The 18,049-nt window shown below is 50.3% G+C and overlaps 2 protein-coding genes and 2 non-coding genes across 10 annotated transcripts; 3 read left to right on the top strand and 1 right to left on the bottom strand.

Annotated features, from left to right (window-relative positions):
- The first annotated feature begins 1,808 nt into the window (after window positions 1-1,808).
- RACK1 (receptor for activated C kinase 1) lies at window positions 1,809-6,425 on the top strand. The gene is made up of 8 exons (XM_030880360.3): window positions 1,809-2,034; window positions 3,042-3,213; window positions 3,742-3,889; window positions 4,136-4,231; window positions 4,648-4,758; window positions 5,195-5,335; window positions 5,839-5,949; window positions 6,319-6,425. The coding sequence occupies exons 1-8, from the start codon at window positions 1,926-1,928 to the stop codon at window positions 6,382-6,384; spliced, it is 954 nt and encodes a 317-aa protein (XP_030736220.1). The 5' UTR covers window positions 1,809-1,925; the 3' UTR covers window positions 6,385-6,425.
- LOC115865565 (small nucleolar RNA SNORD95) lies at window positions 2,297-2,364 on the top strand. The gene has a single exon (XR_004044348.1). It is a non-coding gene; the product is annotated as a small nucleolar RNA SNORD95 (small nucleolar RNA).
- LOC115865563 (small nucleolar RNA SNORD96 family) lies at window positions 3,499-3,577 on the top strand. The gene has a single exon (XR_004044347.1). It is a non-coding gene; the product is annotated as a small nucleolar RNA SNORD96 family (small nucleolar RNA).
- Window positions 6,426-7,261: 836 nt separating the features above from the next.
- On the bottom strand, window positions 7,262-17,571 carry TRIM41 (tripartite motif containing 41). Of its 7 annotated transcripts, none has more exons than XM_060296791.1 (6): window positions 15,997-17,565; window positions 12,171-12,266; window positions 10,215-10,445; window positions 9,637-9,659; window positions 9,312-9,541; window positions 7,262-8,887 (listed from the first exon to the last, which is right to left on the bottom strand). In XM_060296791.1, exons 1-6 carry the CDS (start codon window positions 16,804-16,806, stop codon window positions 8,283-8,285), a joined length of 1,995 nt encoding a protein of 664 aa, XP_060152774.1. In that variant the 5' UTR covers window positions 16,807-17,565; the 3' UTR covers window positions 7,262-8,282. The 7 variants fall into 7 exon arrangements, with proteins under 7 accessions (XP_060152774.1, XP_030736196.1, XP_060152773.1 ...); XM_030880336.2 differs by having other exon boundaries at window positions 9,312-9,439; window positions 10,215-10,478; XM_060296790.2 differs by having other exon boundaries at window positions 10,215-10,478.
- Window positions 17,572-18,049: the final 478 nt, after the last annotated feature.

Raw genomic sequence — 18,049 nt, forward strand, 5'->3', positions numbered from 1 at the left:
ATAATGTGATTGAGTGATGGTGTCTTTGGAGAGTGGAGGTAGGAGGTGGAGGAGCCAGTGTTCGCGAGGGCAGAGAGTAGATGCTGGGCAACACATCCCACATTCCACACTGAGATGACAAAGAATCGCTAACCTCTCCACTGTGCTGAGCGCCCGGTAGGGCGCAGGCACGGCGGGAGTCATGGGCAGCGAGCTGGATACTGGGGTGAGTAAACGCAAGGGTCTACCACGACCACAGGAGAAACAAAACACGTGGGTGGGGGTAGAGTTGTGTTGGAAAAGCGACAGGATAGCCAGGTGGGGGCGCCATGGAGGCAGGTGATGTACAAGCCTGGAAGCCTTAAAGGACAGTCGTTAGGCTATGGAGGAGCCCAGCGTGGCTGCGGAGGAAGGCAGGGGTCTGCAAGGGACCAGGAGAGTAGCTGCTCTCAAGGGATGGATTCTGGCCTTCTTCGCACACTTGAGTGGCCATAACCCACAGCAGCTTTGCCATTGCCCCTTGCCTTTTTTTCCCAAAGGCACGCGTTCTAGCACGGCTTTCCAAGGTCCTTCCCCCAGACTGCGAGGCCCTCAGTCAACTGCCCCCCACCTCCCTCTCATTGTTTTGGTCCCCACGGCCTCCAACGCTCCAGCTCTGTACTTTTGCACTGACTCTTCCCTCCGATTGGAACATTATCCCCCCATAAATTCTCAGGGCTTTCTCCCACATCTTCCTGTCTTTGTTAAAATCTCCCCCTCGAGCTCTCTCCTCTCCATCCCATCGTATGTAAACTCAAAAAGCAACAAAGAAACAGGTACGTTTTATCTTGTTCACTGCTGTATTCCCAAGACCTAAAATAGGGTCTGGTACCCAAGAGGTGCTCACTAAGTTGCGTGCATTTACTCTGCCAGGCATTTTTCTGGGCGTTTTACCTATCTTAACCCATTTACTCTCCACACCATGTGAGGTAGGTACTATTATTCCCACTCTCATTTCACAGATGAGAAAATAATACATGTTACAAACAGGAATGAAATACCTGGGCACGCCTGGACCCGCAAACCCCTCACCTTTCTGTAAGTGGTTTGGCCCGAGTATGGAGAAGTCAGAACCCGGAGGTCCTTCCTCTTGGGGCCTTTCAGTTTCTGCGAGAGCTCTCCGCGCTCTTGCCTAGGCGGGAGCGGGCTACTGTCCAGCAGCCCACAGACTGATTTTTCCTCCATCCCCGGTTTTCCGCTCCGTAACCCATTCCTGCCTTAGTCCTGGGTGGACTAAGTCTTTCCGGGCATGGAGTTCCTCAACCAAAATCATCAGAGCATCAATCTCTTGAGGGAAGAGTTGCCCCCGCCCCCTGCGCGCAAGGAAATGTTAGAGTTTAATAGTTTACCTGAGCACAGTTTATTTTTACAATTTAATACCGTATTTTTCACATTGCCCACCGTTACTCACAGTTGCGCCCACGAAATTACGCTCCCTCTCCGCTGCCCTCCAAGCCACCAAGCGGAAAGGGCCGGGTTCGCGCTGAGCCACGTAGGGATAGTGAAGACGCTAGGCGATCCTTACGGGAATGGGGCGTGCACTTTCTCTCTTCCGCTTCTTAGACCTCATGCCCCAACCGTGAGGAGCCTTTTTTAAATATTCGGGCGTGTTGGTTTCGGAATGTATTTGTAAGGTGTTGCCGAATTATGTTGCGCGGCGGAGGAGACCATGAGGTGGTCTTATTTTACATCCCACCGTGCACTACACGGCGCCACCATCTTGAGCAGAAGTGAATTATAGGAGGGCGCCATTTTGCTCGGGAGGTCGGATATTTCCGGTTCCGGCGCGGAGCTACTCCCTCTTTTTCTCCGCAGGGCCGCGGCAGGAACGTGTGTGTGTGGGTCGCCTCTCTGAGCTATCCAGTTCCATCCTTGTCGCTGCGGCGACACCCGCATCCGCCGCCGTCATGACTGAACAGATGACCCTTCGTGGCACCCTCAAGGGCCACAACGGCTGGGTGACCCAGATCGCTACCACTCCCCAGTTCCCGGACATGATACTGTCCGCCTCTCGAGGTACGGCTGAGGTGTCAGGTAGAGGACTGAGGGGTAGGGGGCGTTGCGCGCGTCGCATGACTGGACCTGTGGGCCGCGAGGTGGGGTGTGAGTTGACCCCTGCCTAGTTGTCAGCACGGCTAAACCCATGAGGCGTCCCCACTTGGCCGACTCCGAAACACGGATGGCTGCCGGGAAGGTTGCACGGTTGGGGGCTTTTTTAAAGTCTCTGGCCCCCTAACCCGCGTGTGTGGCTGTGTGCCTAGGAGCCTACGCGTCGGGCGGCGCGGTGATGAACCCAACATGCCATCTGAGTGCCCATGCTGAAACCCAGAGGCTGTTTCTGAGCTGCCGCCCCGCCGTCTACTCGGTGGGAAGTGGGGGGACTCCACGGAGAACCTCGTGACACCAGTCTCACGGCTAACCCGCGTCTGCCCATTCTGCTCTGGGTTTTTCTTATTCACTGTGTACCTGGTTGCCTTTGGAGACTTCTTGTGCCTTGTGTTTGCGCCCACGCTATTTAAAAATGGATCATCTAAGGCTAGGATCGTGTCTGGCACTTAATAGGAAAGCTTGTTGAGTGGAACACGTTGCAGGGAAAGCATTCAGTCCTGTAGCGCCTAAAGTGACTTCTAATTCCAGCACTTCTTGCAGCCCTCAGTAGTCTCTGGAGGCCCACAGCTAGTCTTCCCACACCCAGGCTGCTGTGTTAATGCATTAGATCTCAGAAAATACTTAAAATAGACGTTGAATTGGTCTGAATCTCCAAAAGGGGCATCCATAACCTGGTAAAGTTCCACACACCTGAGTTAAATTCTCAGGGTACCACTTAGCTCTACTTGACTCTTGAATAGAGAGTCACTTGGATTTGGCTAGTAACTGCAGTCATAGCCTGTAGTTCCCCTACGCCCTAAACGCCCTTAATTAATCTTGTGAGCCCACCAGTCACCTTGAGGCATTATCCAGTAGGTCAGAGGGTGGGCTGTGGGGTTTCTCACTGGGTTTTCTTTTGTTTTACCTGCTCTTAGACAAGACCATCATCATGTGGAAGCTGACCAGAGATGAGACCAACTACGGTATCCCACAGCGTGCTCTTCGGGGTCACTCCCACTTTGTTAGTGACGTGGTCATCTCCTCAGATGGCCAGTTTGCCCTCTCAGGCTCCTGGGATGGAACCCTTCGCCTCTGGGATCTCACAACGCAAGTAGCTGCTCTGGGGCACTGGGGGAAAGCTGGGTAGAAATGAGGTAGATAATATCTGGAAGTGGTTTCCCAGGGGTGATGGGTTCGTTGTGGGAACTATAAGGCAGAGAATACCTGGAGAAGATAGTTGTGTGGCCACCCTCCTTGTTTTTAATGTTATACAGAATTGCTGAGGAGTGGTCTGGCCGAGCAGTTTTATCAGATATTGCACTTGGGAGTAGGCACAGTTTGACTGTGTTGTGTGCTGGTAGCTCAGTCTTTGGATGGTCAGGCATAACGGAGGATCTTGGTGATGAGAGGTGACATTGTCAGCCAATCCCCACATGGGAGTGAGGACATGTCCTGCAATTCTGAAGGGATTCTCCGGCATATTCTCGGCCAAGGGCCTGCTGTTATCAAAGCCATGTCCAGGGTTGTGTGAGTGATGCCGCTCCACTGGGAGAGGAACCAGGTCAGGGAAACAGTCTGACTGTGTAAGAATGTTTGCAAAGTCGGTCTAGAGAGTAACCACGTCCTTCCTTTCAGGGGCACCACCACGCGCCGATTTGTAGGCCATACCAAGGATGTGCTGAGTGTGGCCTTCTCTTCTGACAACCGGCAAATTGTCTCTGGCTCCCGAGATAAAACCATCAAGCTATGGAATACTCTGGGTGTATGCAAATATACTGTCCAGGTAAAGTGAAGGCACGTGTAGGGAGCACATGTTGAACACTTTCTCCCACCCTTCTTAATGGTGCCTTTATGTGGTGATTTCAAGCCTCATCTGGAACCTAAAGGGGTTCTGTCAATCTTAAAGGTTTGGATTCTGAAGGTATGAATACAAGACTGTCAACATCCCACGTAACTGAGGGGAGGGGTGGGGTTCTACAGTTTCATGGGACAAGACAGTTTCTCCTTATTTCCTTTCCATCCTTTGCAGGATGAGAGCCACTCAGAGTGGGTGTCCTGCGTCCGCTTCTCGCCCAACAGCAGCAATCCCATTATTGTCTCCTGTGGCTGGGACAAGTTGGTCAAGGTGAGCTTGGACCCAGGGTGTAAGGCCTTTGCCAACCAGAATGTGTTCTCACTGCCTCCCAGTTGGTCACTCTGAAAGCTTTGTTCCTCAAGTGACCATTTTCTTCTTGATATTTGCTCATTACAGGCCATTAAATTTTGATATTTGGTCTGAAGTAGCTAATTGGGAACCCAGAGTCCCTTGTAAGATGGCACACAGAAAGCTTTTTTTTTTCCCCCCTCCCTTGTTTTAATCCTCATTGTCCTTACATTGCCAAGACAGATTCTTTGACCTTCTTTGTTACTGATAGAATGGAAATTGGCTATCCTATCCAGGAATACTTGTAAGCACGGTGCCATGCCTTTTATTTGAGCTGAGCCCTCTTGACCCTGATGGATCCCCAGGCCAGGTTCTTCACCTATGACCCACAATTCCAGGTATGGAACTTGGCAAACTGTAAGCTGAAGACCAATCACATTGGCCACACAGGCTACCTGAACACTGTGACCGTCTCTCCAGATGGATCCCTCTGTGCTTCTGGAGGCAAGGTATTCAGAGGCCAGGAGTCTCCTATTCATTGGGGGACAGTGTCTTAGAATACCTAAGATAATGAGATAGCAATTTAAGAGTAAATGTTTCTGAAGAATATTCTGAAAATGACATAGATATGGTATGCTCTTTAAAAGAGATCCTTTTCTGTGAAGCTGGTTTCCTAAAGCTGCTGATGAGATTAGGATCCTGTGTTTTTGGAGCTTATAGTGATGCATTTTGAAGTTGTCAGAGACTCTTGATAGGGTTAGTGAGGTGTCATGTATTAAAGGAAAAGCACACAGAGATAAATGTTGATACTTGAGAAATTGGCTTTGGGGAGGTCAGGGTACTGTGATAAGCAGTTAAGAATTAAGGCAGAATCTTGAGACAAGGTGGGTGGGATTAACATCCGGAAGAAGTCACATTGCCCTCACTTGTGCCTTGTCCACCCAGGATGGCCAGGCCATGTTGTGGGACCTCAATGAAGGCAAGCACCTTTACACGCTAGATGGTGGGGACATCATCAATGCCCTGTGCTTCAGTCCCAACCGCTACTGGCTCTGTGCTGCTACGGGCCCTAGCATCAAGATCTGGGTGAGTGTGGGCTGCAGTTGAGGCCAGATACCTGGCTCTGCAAGCCCCGGCAATGTTATTTCCCAATGTGTCATCTGGCTCACTGGTGGGATTTGAACTTCCTGAACAACTGAACCATCACACTGCCAGTGGATACCTGAGAAGAATGAGTAAAACTTCTTGGGATTGGGATTTGCAGTGGTGGTAGATCTTTGCCTACTGAAAAAGAAGGATGACCAAGTGTAGCAATTTACTCAACCTCAGCACAATTGACACTTCGGGTAATCCATTGTTGGAAGAGGCAGTCTTGTGCACTTTAGGATGTGTAACAGCCTCCCAGGCCTCTACTTCCCACAAGATGCCTGTAGCAAACTAGTGGCAAACAAAAATGCCTCTCGGCATTGCCAACTGTCCCCAAGGGGGCAAAAAAATCATTCTCTTTTGAAAATTACTGAATTACAGATCAGAGAGGCTTTTGAGAGTGGCATTGAAGTGCTGAGTGTCCGGTTTTACCCCTTCCCCAGGACTTGGAGGGCAAAATCATTGTAGATGAACTGAAGCAAGAAGTTATCAGTACCAGCAGCAAGGCAGAGCCGCCTCAGTGTACCTCTCTGGCCTGGTCTGCTGATGGCCAGGTAAGTGGGTCTGTCCTCAGGTGATTCAGCTTGTAACCTTTCTCACTTTCTGCTCGTCAGGCATTTGACACTGTCAAACCAGTGTCTTTGACATAAGTAAAATGATGGCTTACTGTCATTTTACTGACACAGCATCAGTAGGAAGATTGTGGTCCATGGGGCAGTGGTTACCTGTCTTCAATTAAGACCTTGATTAACTTCACCAGTTTACAAACCTGTGCGTGCTTACTGCCAGCTGTTGCTTCCTCTAGGAATACATAATCACCCGTGAATAGTAGTGGCTGATTAAAAAGAAGGGCCATCTTTGTGGCAGTAGCAGGACTGTAGAACTCCATGGCTCTGATTTAACCTGTCATTTCTCCCTTGCAGACTCTGTTTGCTGGCTACACAGACAACCTGGTGCGAGTGTGGCAGGTGACCATTGGCACCCGCTAAAAACATGGGAGAGCTTTAAAAATTAAACTGGTTTTCTTTTATAGTGAGTGTCTTCTCTGAAAACTTCCTGAAACTCATCAGGTTTGTGCCGTCTGCATCAGATTGGGGCTCTGGTTAAAAAGGTTTTGCTTTTCTTGTTTTAATCCTTTAAGGCAGTGCTCCCCGACCTTTTTGACAGCAGGGACTTGTTTCATGGAAGGCACTTCTTCCACGGACCAGGGTTTGGGGAGAGGTTGGTGGTTTGGGCAGTAATGTGAGCAATGGGGAGCAGCAGACCAAAGCTTCCTTGCTCGCCCGCCACTCACCAGAGGTTGGGGACCCCTGCTTTAAGGCAAGGCAACTCACCAGAAGAGCTGCTGCGTAGTGACTCCTTTGCACTCCTTCCATAATTGAAGATTCAAAATAGTGTGGGATGGTCTGGTGGTGTTAATAAATATAATCACAGAGATGGCTTTTCCTCAAGTGGCAGCTAAATGACAGATGTGCGGCATATTGAGGTCTCTTACATATACCCTCCAACTCATAATGGCAATGAGTCTTTTCTTTGACTTCAATTTAGTGGAATTTCAACTAGATATAATGACATATAAAAAGACTTTGGAGATGTAGTGTGCCTCAGTCTTGGGCTTGAGGGCCATGGTATGGTATAAAGTCTCATAGCAGTGGTAGAAAAGAAGTGGCAAATGTTCTTCAAGTAGGTATTCTGAGGGGCCTGCCAGTAACAGGCTAGGCAGGGTATTCAAATGGAGGGGGGTAAGATTTATACCTCAGTCTGTTGAAACAGAATCACACCTGATAGGGAAGGTACAATTAATCTGTCCTCCATTTGGTGGCATCTCCTTACTTTATACTTTTCTAAAGGAGTGGACTCCACAAAAGCAGCAAATAAACTTTTTATTTCCGCAACACAACCCATCTTCCCTTTCCCCCAGGAGCATAAATTGACCCCAGCCATCAAAGCAGAGGACAAAAGCTAATAAGTGACAGAAGGCAAAGGGTTACTAGAAAAATAGATTCTGCCCAAGGCTCTCCTCCCAGGGATTCAAATCCCTGTCCCCAGGCTCCCCTCCAGGGCTCACCAAATGGAGGGAACTAAGCAAAGAAGAGAGGCTGGAACCCTGACAAAAGGAACTCCACTGAACAAAAGGGAAAGGAGCCTGGCAGTGAAAAGACCTGAGGGTTTGGGGAGGGGAGGAGCTTTGCTCCTAGATTAAGTGCTGAAAAAAAGGAAGGGGGCGAGGAATAATTTATTGGGTGACGTGATGTAGGAAGTTTTGATCATGTCGACCATTCCAGATCTCTCACTGAAGCTAAATTCTGGCCAGTCTATGGAGGTAGAAATTGGGGATGGAAGAAAAATTAGAATCCTTCGTACTTCCCCCAGAGAGTAGACTGTTTATTATCCAGGTCTACCCTTTTCCCAGCCTGCTTCCCCCAAAAAAGCTTCCAAGTCCCTTAGCTAAAATTTGCATCAGAAAATGGAATTGGAAATGAGGGCTGTCATGAGTCTTGCCCAAATCCTCCAGTCTCAGAACTGACATGAAAGTTGAACGGGGATGGGGAAAGGGAAGTTTATAATGAGATTACAATCTCCCCTCATCCCCTACTCAAAAACTCAGATCCCTGGGCGGAGGGAGGGAGAGAAGACCAGGCAACTGTTCTCATCAGGGACCCATGCAGACCTGTTGGACAAACATAGTAGGTGAGAAGACTGAGCTGGAGGCTAGGGGAGTTCATTAGGCTCCTAAGGGAGAAGCAGGGGCCTGGGGTCAAGGAGGAGCCGGAAGCAACGCAGTAACAAATAGAGGAGCCTTTGAGCTCCCAAATTTATGGGCTACTTTCCACCACCACCCGCCCCCCAGTGCTAACCAGAGGGGCCCCTGCGGGTGGCAGGTTGATCAAGGGCAGAGCTTGATACGGGTACCCTTGGAGAGCACCCGGAAGAAAGGGAAGACACGCTCGCCCAGGAAGGCAGCCGAAAAGGTGTGCACGTGAGCCAGAGTCTCTGCATTGTAGAAGCCCAGGCGCCCGGCCTCATAGTCCAGGTACACACCAAAGCGCCTTGGTTTCTCACTTGGGCTCAGCAGTGTCTGCTCCGTTGAGCTCTGTGCCTGGTAGCGTTTGCCATTGGTGCCCACACACCACACTTCCCGCTGGAGCAGGGGCTGCTGGGGCAGGTGGAGCCGGCGGCGGCGGTGGTGATGGCGAGAGGAGGAGCTGGCATCACCGCTGCCCACAGAGGACCCCCCAGAGCCCACCTTCTCCTTATGATGGGTTGATTCACGGGCAGCACCCACTGCCCAGCCCCGCCGCCCGCCCACCTCTACCTCCCAGTAGTGCCGGCCAGAGCGGAAGCCCTGGGCCCCCAGCACGCAGCAGTCTGCCGAGAAGCGCTTGGAATGGTCAGCAACCTCCTGCCGCCGCTCTGCCAGGCGGACCCCCCGGCGGTCAGGGGACAGCATCAGGGCCGGGTGAGCCGTGTCAGGGTCCAGCGTCAGGTCCACTTGGGAGGAGGGAGGACAAATACGCCAAGGCTGGAACGACTGTTCCCTGTTAGCAGCTAACTCCAAGGTTTGGCCTTTCCTGCTGCCCTGCCGTTCACCTCTCTCCCTCCCCACCATCCAGCTGTCCTCAGCTCCCCACCCCAACCTAGAGTCCAGGCTCAAGTTCCTAGGGGCTCTCCTCCTTTCCCCACTCTGTTTTCAGGACACCAAAACACCATGTTTCCCTCTGGCCCCAGCTCTTATTCCCCAACACCTACCTGGGCTAGGACAAAAGCTACTCTGGGCTTGAAGCCCCCCAGTTGGCCTCCCTGTATCCTGCTCCATCTCAGTACCCACTATTCCCCCAGGGCCCAACTTCCCTCAGAACCCAATCTCAGGTATGTGAAGAAAAAGGCAAAGGAAGGTCAAACATGACCTCCCTACCTCGGGCAGCCTGACAGAACATCCGGCTCATTTTCCTCACGATGGCGTCTGTCAGGAAGTCATGGCTATGGGGTTGACACGGGTCAGGGGACCAGACCTCTGGGGGCTGCAGCTGTACCTCTTCACACCTGGAGGAAGGGGACCGGGCAGGGGGTGGGACCATGATATTCCCAGAGGGAAGAGCAGAAGCTGAGGGGAAGGAGAGGGTCCAGGAGGCAGAAACTCGGGTCCTGGGGAAGGAAGGAGAGGAGCAGGATATCCAAGAGAGGCAGGGATGGGGAACCAGATGCCACTGGGTCACAAAGGATAAAGGGTGGGAACACACCTATTGAAAGTCTCCTTGATGTCCTGGGAATAACAGAAACAAAAAGAGGGAGAGGGAGAAAGAGACAAAGAGAGAGTCAGCTGCACAGGGATGGCTCCCTTCTCCCCATCTGATTCCAGCCAGAGAAAGAACTGAACTTGAACAAGGGAGTAAGAAAAAGGACACGAGGCCCTCAGTGAACATGCATCCATCTCGACCACCCCTATGCCTCAGTATGCCTAATTTAACTCATCCTACTGTGGGCCCAACAGAATTTTCAACCCCAGTAAAAGGATTTTCACAATACGACTTGGTTATATTTTTCAGGATGTCACTGTCAAAAATTCTTTCCTCAACTCTTAAAACCCTCCTCCTATGAACAGAATCTTCGTTCTTTTCATTGCGTATAATCAACACACAAACCACATTTGGCATCAACTACTCTGCAGCCTCAAAAACCTTTTTGGTCTTCAGGTTAACTCACTGTGGGTTCCTCCCAGTGAGAAGAGAGGCAGCTCTGGACAGGTGTTTGGTAAGCACCGCCTGACAGAGCAGACACAGGGTTCTGGAGGGTGGACAGGGAAGGGGCCATTGCTCACCTGGAGCAGCCGCAGGCCCCCCTGCTGGCTCCGCTCCTGGGCCTCAGCCAGCAGGCGGCTCAGCTGGGCAGCCTGCTCCGAGAGGCGGCTGGCCGCTGCTCCCGCGCGCCCCAGCTGAGCTTCGTGCATCTCTCGGAGGCGCCGCTCTAGCCCTGCCTGCTCTTCGGCCAGAAACCGTGTCAGCCGCCCAAATTCTGAGGCCACAGCTGCCAGCTCTGACTTCATCTGGCTCTGGGATGATGCAAAGGGGATGGTGGATACCACCTCAACACACAGAAACATAAACCTCCAATTTTGCAACTGCTGCCCCTCAATCCAAGGCAAAGGAGCCCTACATTCTGAATGGAAAAAGGGCCCTGTCCCCTTCCCCATCTCCTGGCTTTAGCAGGCACCACTTCCATGCTCCTGGCACACTGGTCCCAAACTCACCAACCAATGCCTGCAACACTTATCTCCACCCTGGCTACCTAACTTGACTCGTTCTTCAGGTCTAAGCTTAAACATTCCTAAGAGAAGTATCTCTCTTCCAGATCTAAATCAGGACCACCCTCATAAATATCATTGTATCTCCTCATGGCATATATCTCAATTTGAAATGTTGTATTTACAGTGGAGTATCTTTTAACATTGTCTTCACCCACTTCTCTGTAAGCGCTGTTGCCACAGGGTCCTCGGACCCTGGCACAGTGCCGACCACAGAGTAGGTGCTGGTAAGAAGTTTTTGAACTGAATAAAAAATTCAGGAATCAAGATATGAAATTAGGGTCCTGGCTATACCACTAAGGACCTTGGGAAAGTCACCCAATCCTTCTAGATCAGGAGTCAGCAAACTTCTTCTGTAAAGGGTCAGATAATATTTTACACTTTATGGGCCAAGAGACAAAATCATGGATATTATTATGTAGGTAACTTCTATATATAATGAGAGAAAACCTCTGCCCATTCCCACCCTATCTGCCTGGGCTGGACAATCCCAGATGATGGGCACACTTTTTGCCCAGATATAAGATGGAGACATTCTTAGGAAAAAGAGTAACAGGCCAGAGTGGGGAGGAAAGTCCTGGCTGGCCAAGTGGGTGAAGGAAATAGTCAGTTTCACTCTCTGTTGCAGTGAAACTCAGATCCTGACACCTCTGCACTCCAGGAGCCCAAAAGTCTCAACCTGGGCAGCTGGCTAGAAGCAAGATAACTCCCCAACTCCCAGACTCAGATTTCACCACTCAGTGCCTAGCAACTGCCAGCAACAGAGTCCCTATGTGTATGTGGCAATGAATGAGCACGGGCCCCGGGAAGCGGCAAGGCTCAGCCACCCTCTCAGGGTGGCAGGCATTGGAGGGATGGGGGAAGAGGACAGACAGGAAGGATGCCCTGGCTTGGTCTCCAAAGCTCAGTGCCAGGCTATTCCAGTGCCTCCCGGCCTTACAAAAAGAGGCAGAGGTAAGGGGTGGGAATTTGGGGGAAAATATCTAAAAATACTCCTTATATCAGAAACACTGGACTAGAAGATATTAGGTCTCTGCAATGCTAACATTCCTCCCCTCATGCTCACTGCTGCTTTGCCCACCATTTGCCATCTATCCTGGAACCTGGAGCTTCTCTGATAGCTGATATCTGAATTTTGCCTTGCCCTCTTCTGCCCTCTGTGTTATCTGGTGTGGCGGGCACAGCAGTATGGGGCAGCAGCTCTTGGGTTAGGTGTCTGGGGTGGTAAACCTGCTCTGCAGCCTTGGGCCAGGCACCAACCCTCTCCAAGCTAAACCTGTTTCACTCCATTTTGGAACCTAGGAACAAACATGCCTCTTGATCCACTAAGGCCCCTCTCTCCTCACAACCCTGGGAAGGTGTCTGCCTCTCTCCCAGGCCTCGGCTGCCCCTCTCCAGCGGATCTAGTCACCCCTTGTTAGAGCCCATCTTCCCTGCTCTGACCACAGAGCCCTGTCAAGGACATTCACTCACCTTCAACTCTGTCACCCGCCTCTCCTCCTTGGCTTTCATCTTCTGCACAGCCTCCAAGTGCTTCCTCAGTGGTTCCACATGCCCCTGCAGTTTGGCCTAAGGAAACGGGGAAAGGAAGATTAGAGGCCTGGGATGCGAGAGGCACCTGTTCTCTAAGCCCACATACCCCATTCTCCCATTTGGGGTTGGGGCTCAAAGCCTGATCACCATCACAGGTATCAAAGGAGCATCACACTCCCTTCCTCCCCTTTCTTCTCTTCAGATGATGATAAAGGCCTCCAACACTCCACCTGCTCTCATGTACAAAGCCCTGGGTGTGCTCTTAAGGTAGGATCCTGGGACTTCCCAGGCAGTCCAGCAATTAAGATTCCACGCTTCCACTGCAGGGAGCGAGGGTTCGATCCCTGGTCAGGGAACTAAGATCCCGCATACCATGCAGCACAGCCAAAAAGTAAAAAAAAATAAAATAAAAATTAAAAATAAAGGTAGGATCCTGATGACTACATAGCCCCGCACTCAGAGTTGGAGTAAACCTGGCTTGAGCCCCTCACCACACAAAGTCCTTCCATATGAATGTTCCTACCTATAGTCCCTTCCCCCTCATAAGCAATCTTCCTCATAATTTTCATCTCTAAATACTCTTCTGATGATTTTATGCCTGTGCTAAAAATCTTTCAACAGTTCTCCATGACTTGCAAAATATGAGGCTCTCATTTCTAGCCTCCCCTCCTACACCTCCCCTCCTACACCCCCTCAACGTAGACTCTTAGTTTTAGTCACATAAAACTTGTCTTTTCCTGAGCATAATTCCATACCTTTATCCATGCTGTTCCCTCTGCCTGGGGCTGCCCTTCTACACTTAGCCCAAGGCATTCTTCCTTTAAAACCCAGCTACCTGACCATGTCCCTGATGGTCCCCAACTTCCTCTGTGATCCCAAGGAACGTGAATTCGCCTTTACAATACTCCCCTGCACGGCAATCATTTACAAGTGTGCTGCCCCCAGGACACACAGACTCATGGCAGCAGGAACCCCTCTTTACTTATTGTAATTTCTATGCTTCTCTCTGTCCACTGGCTTTCTCTCCTACTCAGTTACTTGCTAAATGGAAAACAAATACCCTCTCCTCCTAAAGTTTTAACTCTCTCAGCAAATATGCTCTTGAGCTCTGTGTTCTAATCATCTGTAGCAAAATCTTTTACTTTAAAGGACTGTTAGACTAGAATGGATGAGATAAGCCCAACTTTTGTGCTCTTTCCTTTTTTATGCCATCTACTCCTTCTGCCTTCTATGCCTTCTCCTTTTCCTTGAGGGGTAATACAGCATAGAAGAGCTCAAGCCTAGACTCTGATCTGAACCTGAATGCAGCCCGAGGCAAGCCATGCTTCCAGTTTCCTCATCTCAAAAGGGGAACTGGGAATAACAGAATCTGCCTCACAGACACTATGCTTAGCACAGTGTCTGGCATGGAGCAAAAGATCAGTACTAAATGTTATCTAAAATTCCCTACCCAAGCCTCAGCTGCCAATGACAGCCTGACAATGACCCTTGATCCAAAGAGGTGAGTGTCCCAGAGCACAAAAGGTAGTTGTTGCACAGGTTAACTGGTCGAAGAAAAAAATCATAATAAAATTACAATCAATCCATAACATAAAAATAACATAAACTACACAAAATTTTGCCTTTTGCTATTACTATCTACTTTTCTCCACAGTAATTTCAACTCTATTAAGTCAGAATTCATGAGGCATAAGTTTCTCATTTAATATTTTTCCTAAATTGTTGACAAAAAATTCATACACACAAATCCAAATAGAGTACCATTTAAGAGAAAGTTTCAAGAACATTTAACTTTTTTGAAGCTTTATTTATACATCATTTGTGCATTATTACCTATTCAATAAGGAAATATCTCTACAAAACAACAGTGTGCCAAGCTAATGCTAGTTAGTGTACATACCTGAAAAGAAACCACCTGCCTGTAAAATACCCTGTAAGTTAGAAAGGGAGTCACTCAAATTATCGTTTGACATAATGAAACTTATGTATTTGCATTTGCTGATCAGAGTATTTGTGTCTATGTGGCCTCTCCAAATTGCACAGCTCTACTGGCCTGGCATTCAACAGCTATGGCTAACACAAATTAAAATCCAGTTTCAGAAGCTCTTCAGAAGAGTTCTGCAAGGGAAGTGTGGAGAAGGGGTGGAATGCCCATGGATATTCCGCCCTGGGATCCAGTTAACAAAGTGCCTGCACATTGTGTGATGAGTACAATTAACTAGAAACTGAGGGGATACAAAATGGAAGGACAAAAGGAGCTCACAATCTCCCCTAATAATGTAGGCAGTATTACCAGTTCAGTAATTCCCATACTAGCTTGGGCTTTCTAAAGATATTCTCCCTGTCACTGATTCAGAATCTCTAACGGTATGGCGCACTGTACTTCTGAAAACCTCCACTAATAATTGGGACAGTCAGCCACGTTTGACAATCACTGTGTGCAAGGAATAGTTACTTGTCATGAGGGGTATAGGTTTGTATTAGCTGTATGTATCACTCACAGCTGAGAAGCTCTAGACATCTCACTCTAAAACTGGGGTAATGATAATAATACCTAAATAACGTTACTGTAGGAATCAGGAAAAGGTATGAAAACACAAGTCATAAAACAAAAAAGCTCTGTGCAGACTACATAGAAGAAGCTACCCTCTCCTCCTGGTTCCACTGCTACAAACCCATCTGGGCCTTTGCTAAATAATGTTATTTCTACTGGCTGTCTCACACACAAATCTCCTTTATCTGTGTCCAAAGAATCAAGATCAGAAGTAGGAGGCAAGATATTAACTAAACTAGAATCAGACTCCAAGAAAAGTCACATGTCAGAAAAGTCAAACAAACAACAGACATCCAAACGGTGGTGACGCTGTTAACAGTATAGGCCAGGGCGGGGGGTGGTCAAAACCAAGTCCACCAGTTACTAGTAGCTGTGTGGCCCTGTGTATATTACTTAAATCTCTCTGTTTCCCAATCTGTAAAACAGGAATACAAACCATATCAAACTCACAGGATTGTTCTCTGTTTTAAATGAGACAGTCCATGAAAAGTGCTTAGTACAGTGCTGGGGTACATACTAAGAAATTAAAGTTCAAAGACATTCAGAGACTAAAAGCCAGGTCTTCTGACTTAAAAACCTCTCCCTCTTTTCTGAATTCCCAGGAAAGGTAAGAAGCCCTGGCCACGACACCAGAATGATGCAGATCCACGGAGAGAACCAAGCCGTATCTTGGAGTGGGCGGGGAACGCCTTAGAAAGCAAGTGAGGAGCGTATGGGTCTGATACAAGTACTCAATACTACATTCCTGCCCCTCAGAGCCCCTTCTTATTTGAGCCCCAAGTTCTTTCCATTGCTAGGGGTTTTAGTCAAGGACACATTTAAGAGTCACCCAGAGTTAAATGAGACTGGTAGTAAAGCCCTAGGGGCTTGTCACTTGCATTCCTATTACTTAGGGACAGTGGAAGTGTAGAAGAGCAGTGGCTTTTCCCCAGAAGACAAAGCCCAGAGATACGGCATCACCAATTTTGCCAGATCTCCTCTGAGGAAACCAGTCTTCCCTGGTCTTCTTCACTGTGTCTACTTTGTCTGTGTCCAGGATCCTTCTCACTCTAACCCATCCTGGTGCCAGTAAGTGCTTAGGTAAGGAGAATCAGCTCAACAGTACATGAGGTTCTTCGAGGGGGAGCGGGGGGGGGGAGACATGTTTCCTTTTCCCAGCTCCTCTTACTTCCTCTCCACCCCCACTAAACTCCCATCTTCTACTTCTCTCACCTTGTACTCCTGCACCACCTCCTCCAGTGGCACCACGCTGTGCTGTTTGTGGCTCCTGGATTCTCGGCACACCACACAGATGGCTTCTTCATCCACCTCGCAAAAGAGCTTCAGGGCTTCTTGGTGTTTGGGACAAATGCCCTGCTCGTTCCCACGGCTCCCTCGACCAGGGGTTGGGTGCATCTGCCGAATCACCTGGACCATGTTAGCCAGCTGCAGGTTGGGGCGGAAGCTCCGCCTGGGAAAGCTCTTGCGGCACTGCGGGCAGGTGAAGCACCTCCGAGGGGCTGGAGGCGGGGGCAGTGGGGTGACGGGATCTAGCTCCTCTTCCTCGTCCTCCTCCAGCACTTCCTCCTCATCCTCCTCATCCTCCCCCCTCAGGTCCCCCTCCACGTTCCCCAAGTAGTAGTCCAGGTCTTCCTCCTCGTCCTCCTCCTCCCATACGTAGTCCATGTTTTCCCAGTTGGACCCGCCCATGCCACTGGTCCAGAACACACCCTCCTCTTCCTCCTCGACTTCCTCCTCCATGTCGCCCTCATAGTCTTCATCCCGCATGGGGGTGTCCCACCCCCCACCGGCCCCCACAGCCTCCACTTCCTCCTCCTCTCCGTCCTCCTCCTCTTCCTCCCGGTCTAACTCGTCCCTGTCCTCTTCATCCTCCCCTCCCCACAGCTGGGTTACACACACTCGGCAGAAGTTGTGCCCGCAGCCGATGGACACAGGGTCCGTGAAGTAATCGAGGCAGATGGCGCACACCGCCTCCTCCTGAAGGGTCTGCACAGGGTTGGGTGCCATGGCAACGGCAGCCATCTTAGTGTCCAGTCAGCCAGTGTAGACGGGCGGTGGGGAGCTGGGGGGCGGGGGGGGTCTTCCCTCTCAGACGCCCTGACGACCCAGCCCCACCCCCAGCCCTGCCTCTATACACCTTGCCTCAAGCGCAGCCAGAGAAATGTCCTCCCGACAACCCACCCCTCCGCACAGAGTTCCCTACTCCCAGGCAACAACCGTGTCCCTGAGAGGGGAGGGGATACAGCTGAGCGCTACCCCCAAGTCCCTCAGGTGGCCCTGAGTGCAAATCTACCCCAAAGCTCCCTTGGCCTCCTCATAAACCCCCGCCCCTCCTCACTTCCTGGCTCCGCCCCCTCATTTCCGTCCCCCCAACACTTCCGGTGCTGCGAGCCACCCAAGCTCGCGAGTTCCATCCGCGGTCGCGCTACATCCCTTTCTATCCCTCTCCCCGCCCTTACCCGCCCCGGGCCCCTGGGTGACAGAAAACGGTGCGAAGACGCTCTAGCAGGCACTCGGGAACAGGGCGGGAGACCTAAAAAGACAGAGGCGCACGCCTCTGTGATGCGAAGGAGCAGGGAACGCAGACGAAACAGAAAGCTCGGCCTCCCCCATCGCCCGCCACTGGGGATAAACTTCGGGGGACGGTGGAAGGGCCTGGCGCCCGTCTGCTCTCAGTGCTATGACCGCATCGGCCCGGCGCCATCCTACCGACCGGACACAGAGAACTGCAGCAGGGACTCCGCACCGCCGATGCCGGAAGCGGAGGGGCGGCGGTCGGTGAGCGCCCTGAAGTACTTCCGGCCCTTCTAGGCGAAGGACTTTGTTGTTTGAGGGCTCTGAGCGTCCCTCCGAGACTAGGGGGCGGGGCCTGTAGAAGTGCGGTGGAGGTGGGACCGGAGGCCCTCCCCCTCCTCCTCCCCTCTGTAGTTGGCATTTCCACACCCATTTTAGAAACTGCGGTCGGTCACTATTGCATCGTTTAGATGAACTTTCCTAATTGCCATCAGTAAAGGAACGGTTGCAAATCATGACATGCACATTCACACATTGGAACACTTTAGATATAAAAAGGGAATCCTCTTCAAAATGTACAGTATTCTGAAGTGAAAAAAGCAAGGTGCTGAATAGTGTGTAGAGTATATCTGTAAAAAATGGGGGGGAATAGGATGTTAAATGTATGTAATAGCTTTATAGTCTTGTGTTTACTCATAAAGTAAGGGCAGTTGTTTCTATCTCAGAGGGCTTAGTGAAATTAATGTAATGC

This window comes from Globicephala melas, chromosome 3, assembly GCF_963455315.2.
Source record: "Globicephala melas chromosome 3, mGloMel1.2, whole genome shotgun sequence".
Classification (NCBI taxonomy): domain Eukaryota; kingdom Metazoa; phylum Chordata; class Mammalia; order Artiodactyla; family Delphinidae; genus Globicephala; species Globicephala melas.

Coding starts and splice junctions, on each gene's coding strand:
- RACK1 (XM_030880360.3), top strand. CDS start 1,926: ATGACTGAACAGATGACCCTTCGTGGCACCCTCAAGGGCCACAACGGC. Junction 4,232..4,647: donor GCTGGGACAAGTTGGTCAAG/GTGAGCTTGGAC, acceptor CCACAATTCCAG/GTATGGAACTTGGCAAACTG. Junction 5,336..5,838: donor GCCCTAGCATCAAGATCTGG/GTGAGTGTGGGC, acceptor CCCCTTCCCCAG/GACTTGGAGGGCAAAATCAT.
- TRIM41 (XM_060296790.2), bottom strand. CDS start 16,806: ATGGCTGCCGTTGCCATGGCACCCAACCCTGTGCAGACCCTTCAGGAG. Junction 10,479..12,170: donor GGCGGGTGACAGAGTTGAAG/GTGAGTGAATGT, acceptor CTGTGTGTTGAG/GTGGTATCCACCATCCCCTT. Junction 8,888..9,311: donor GTTCTGTCAGGCTGCCCGAG/GTAGGGAGGTCA, acceptor CCTCCTCCCAAG/TGGACCTGACGCTGGACCCT.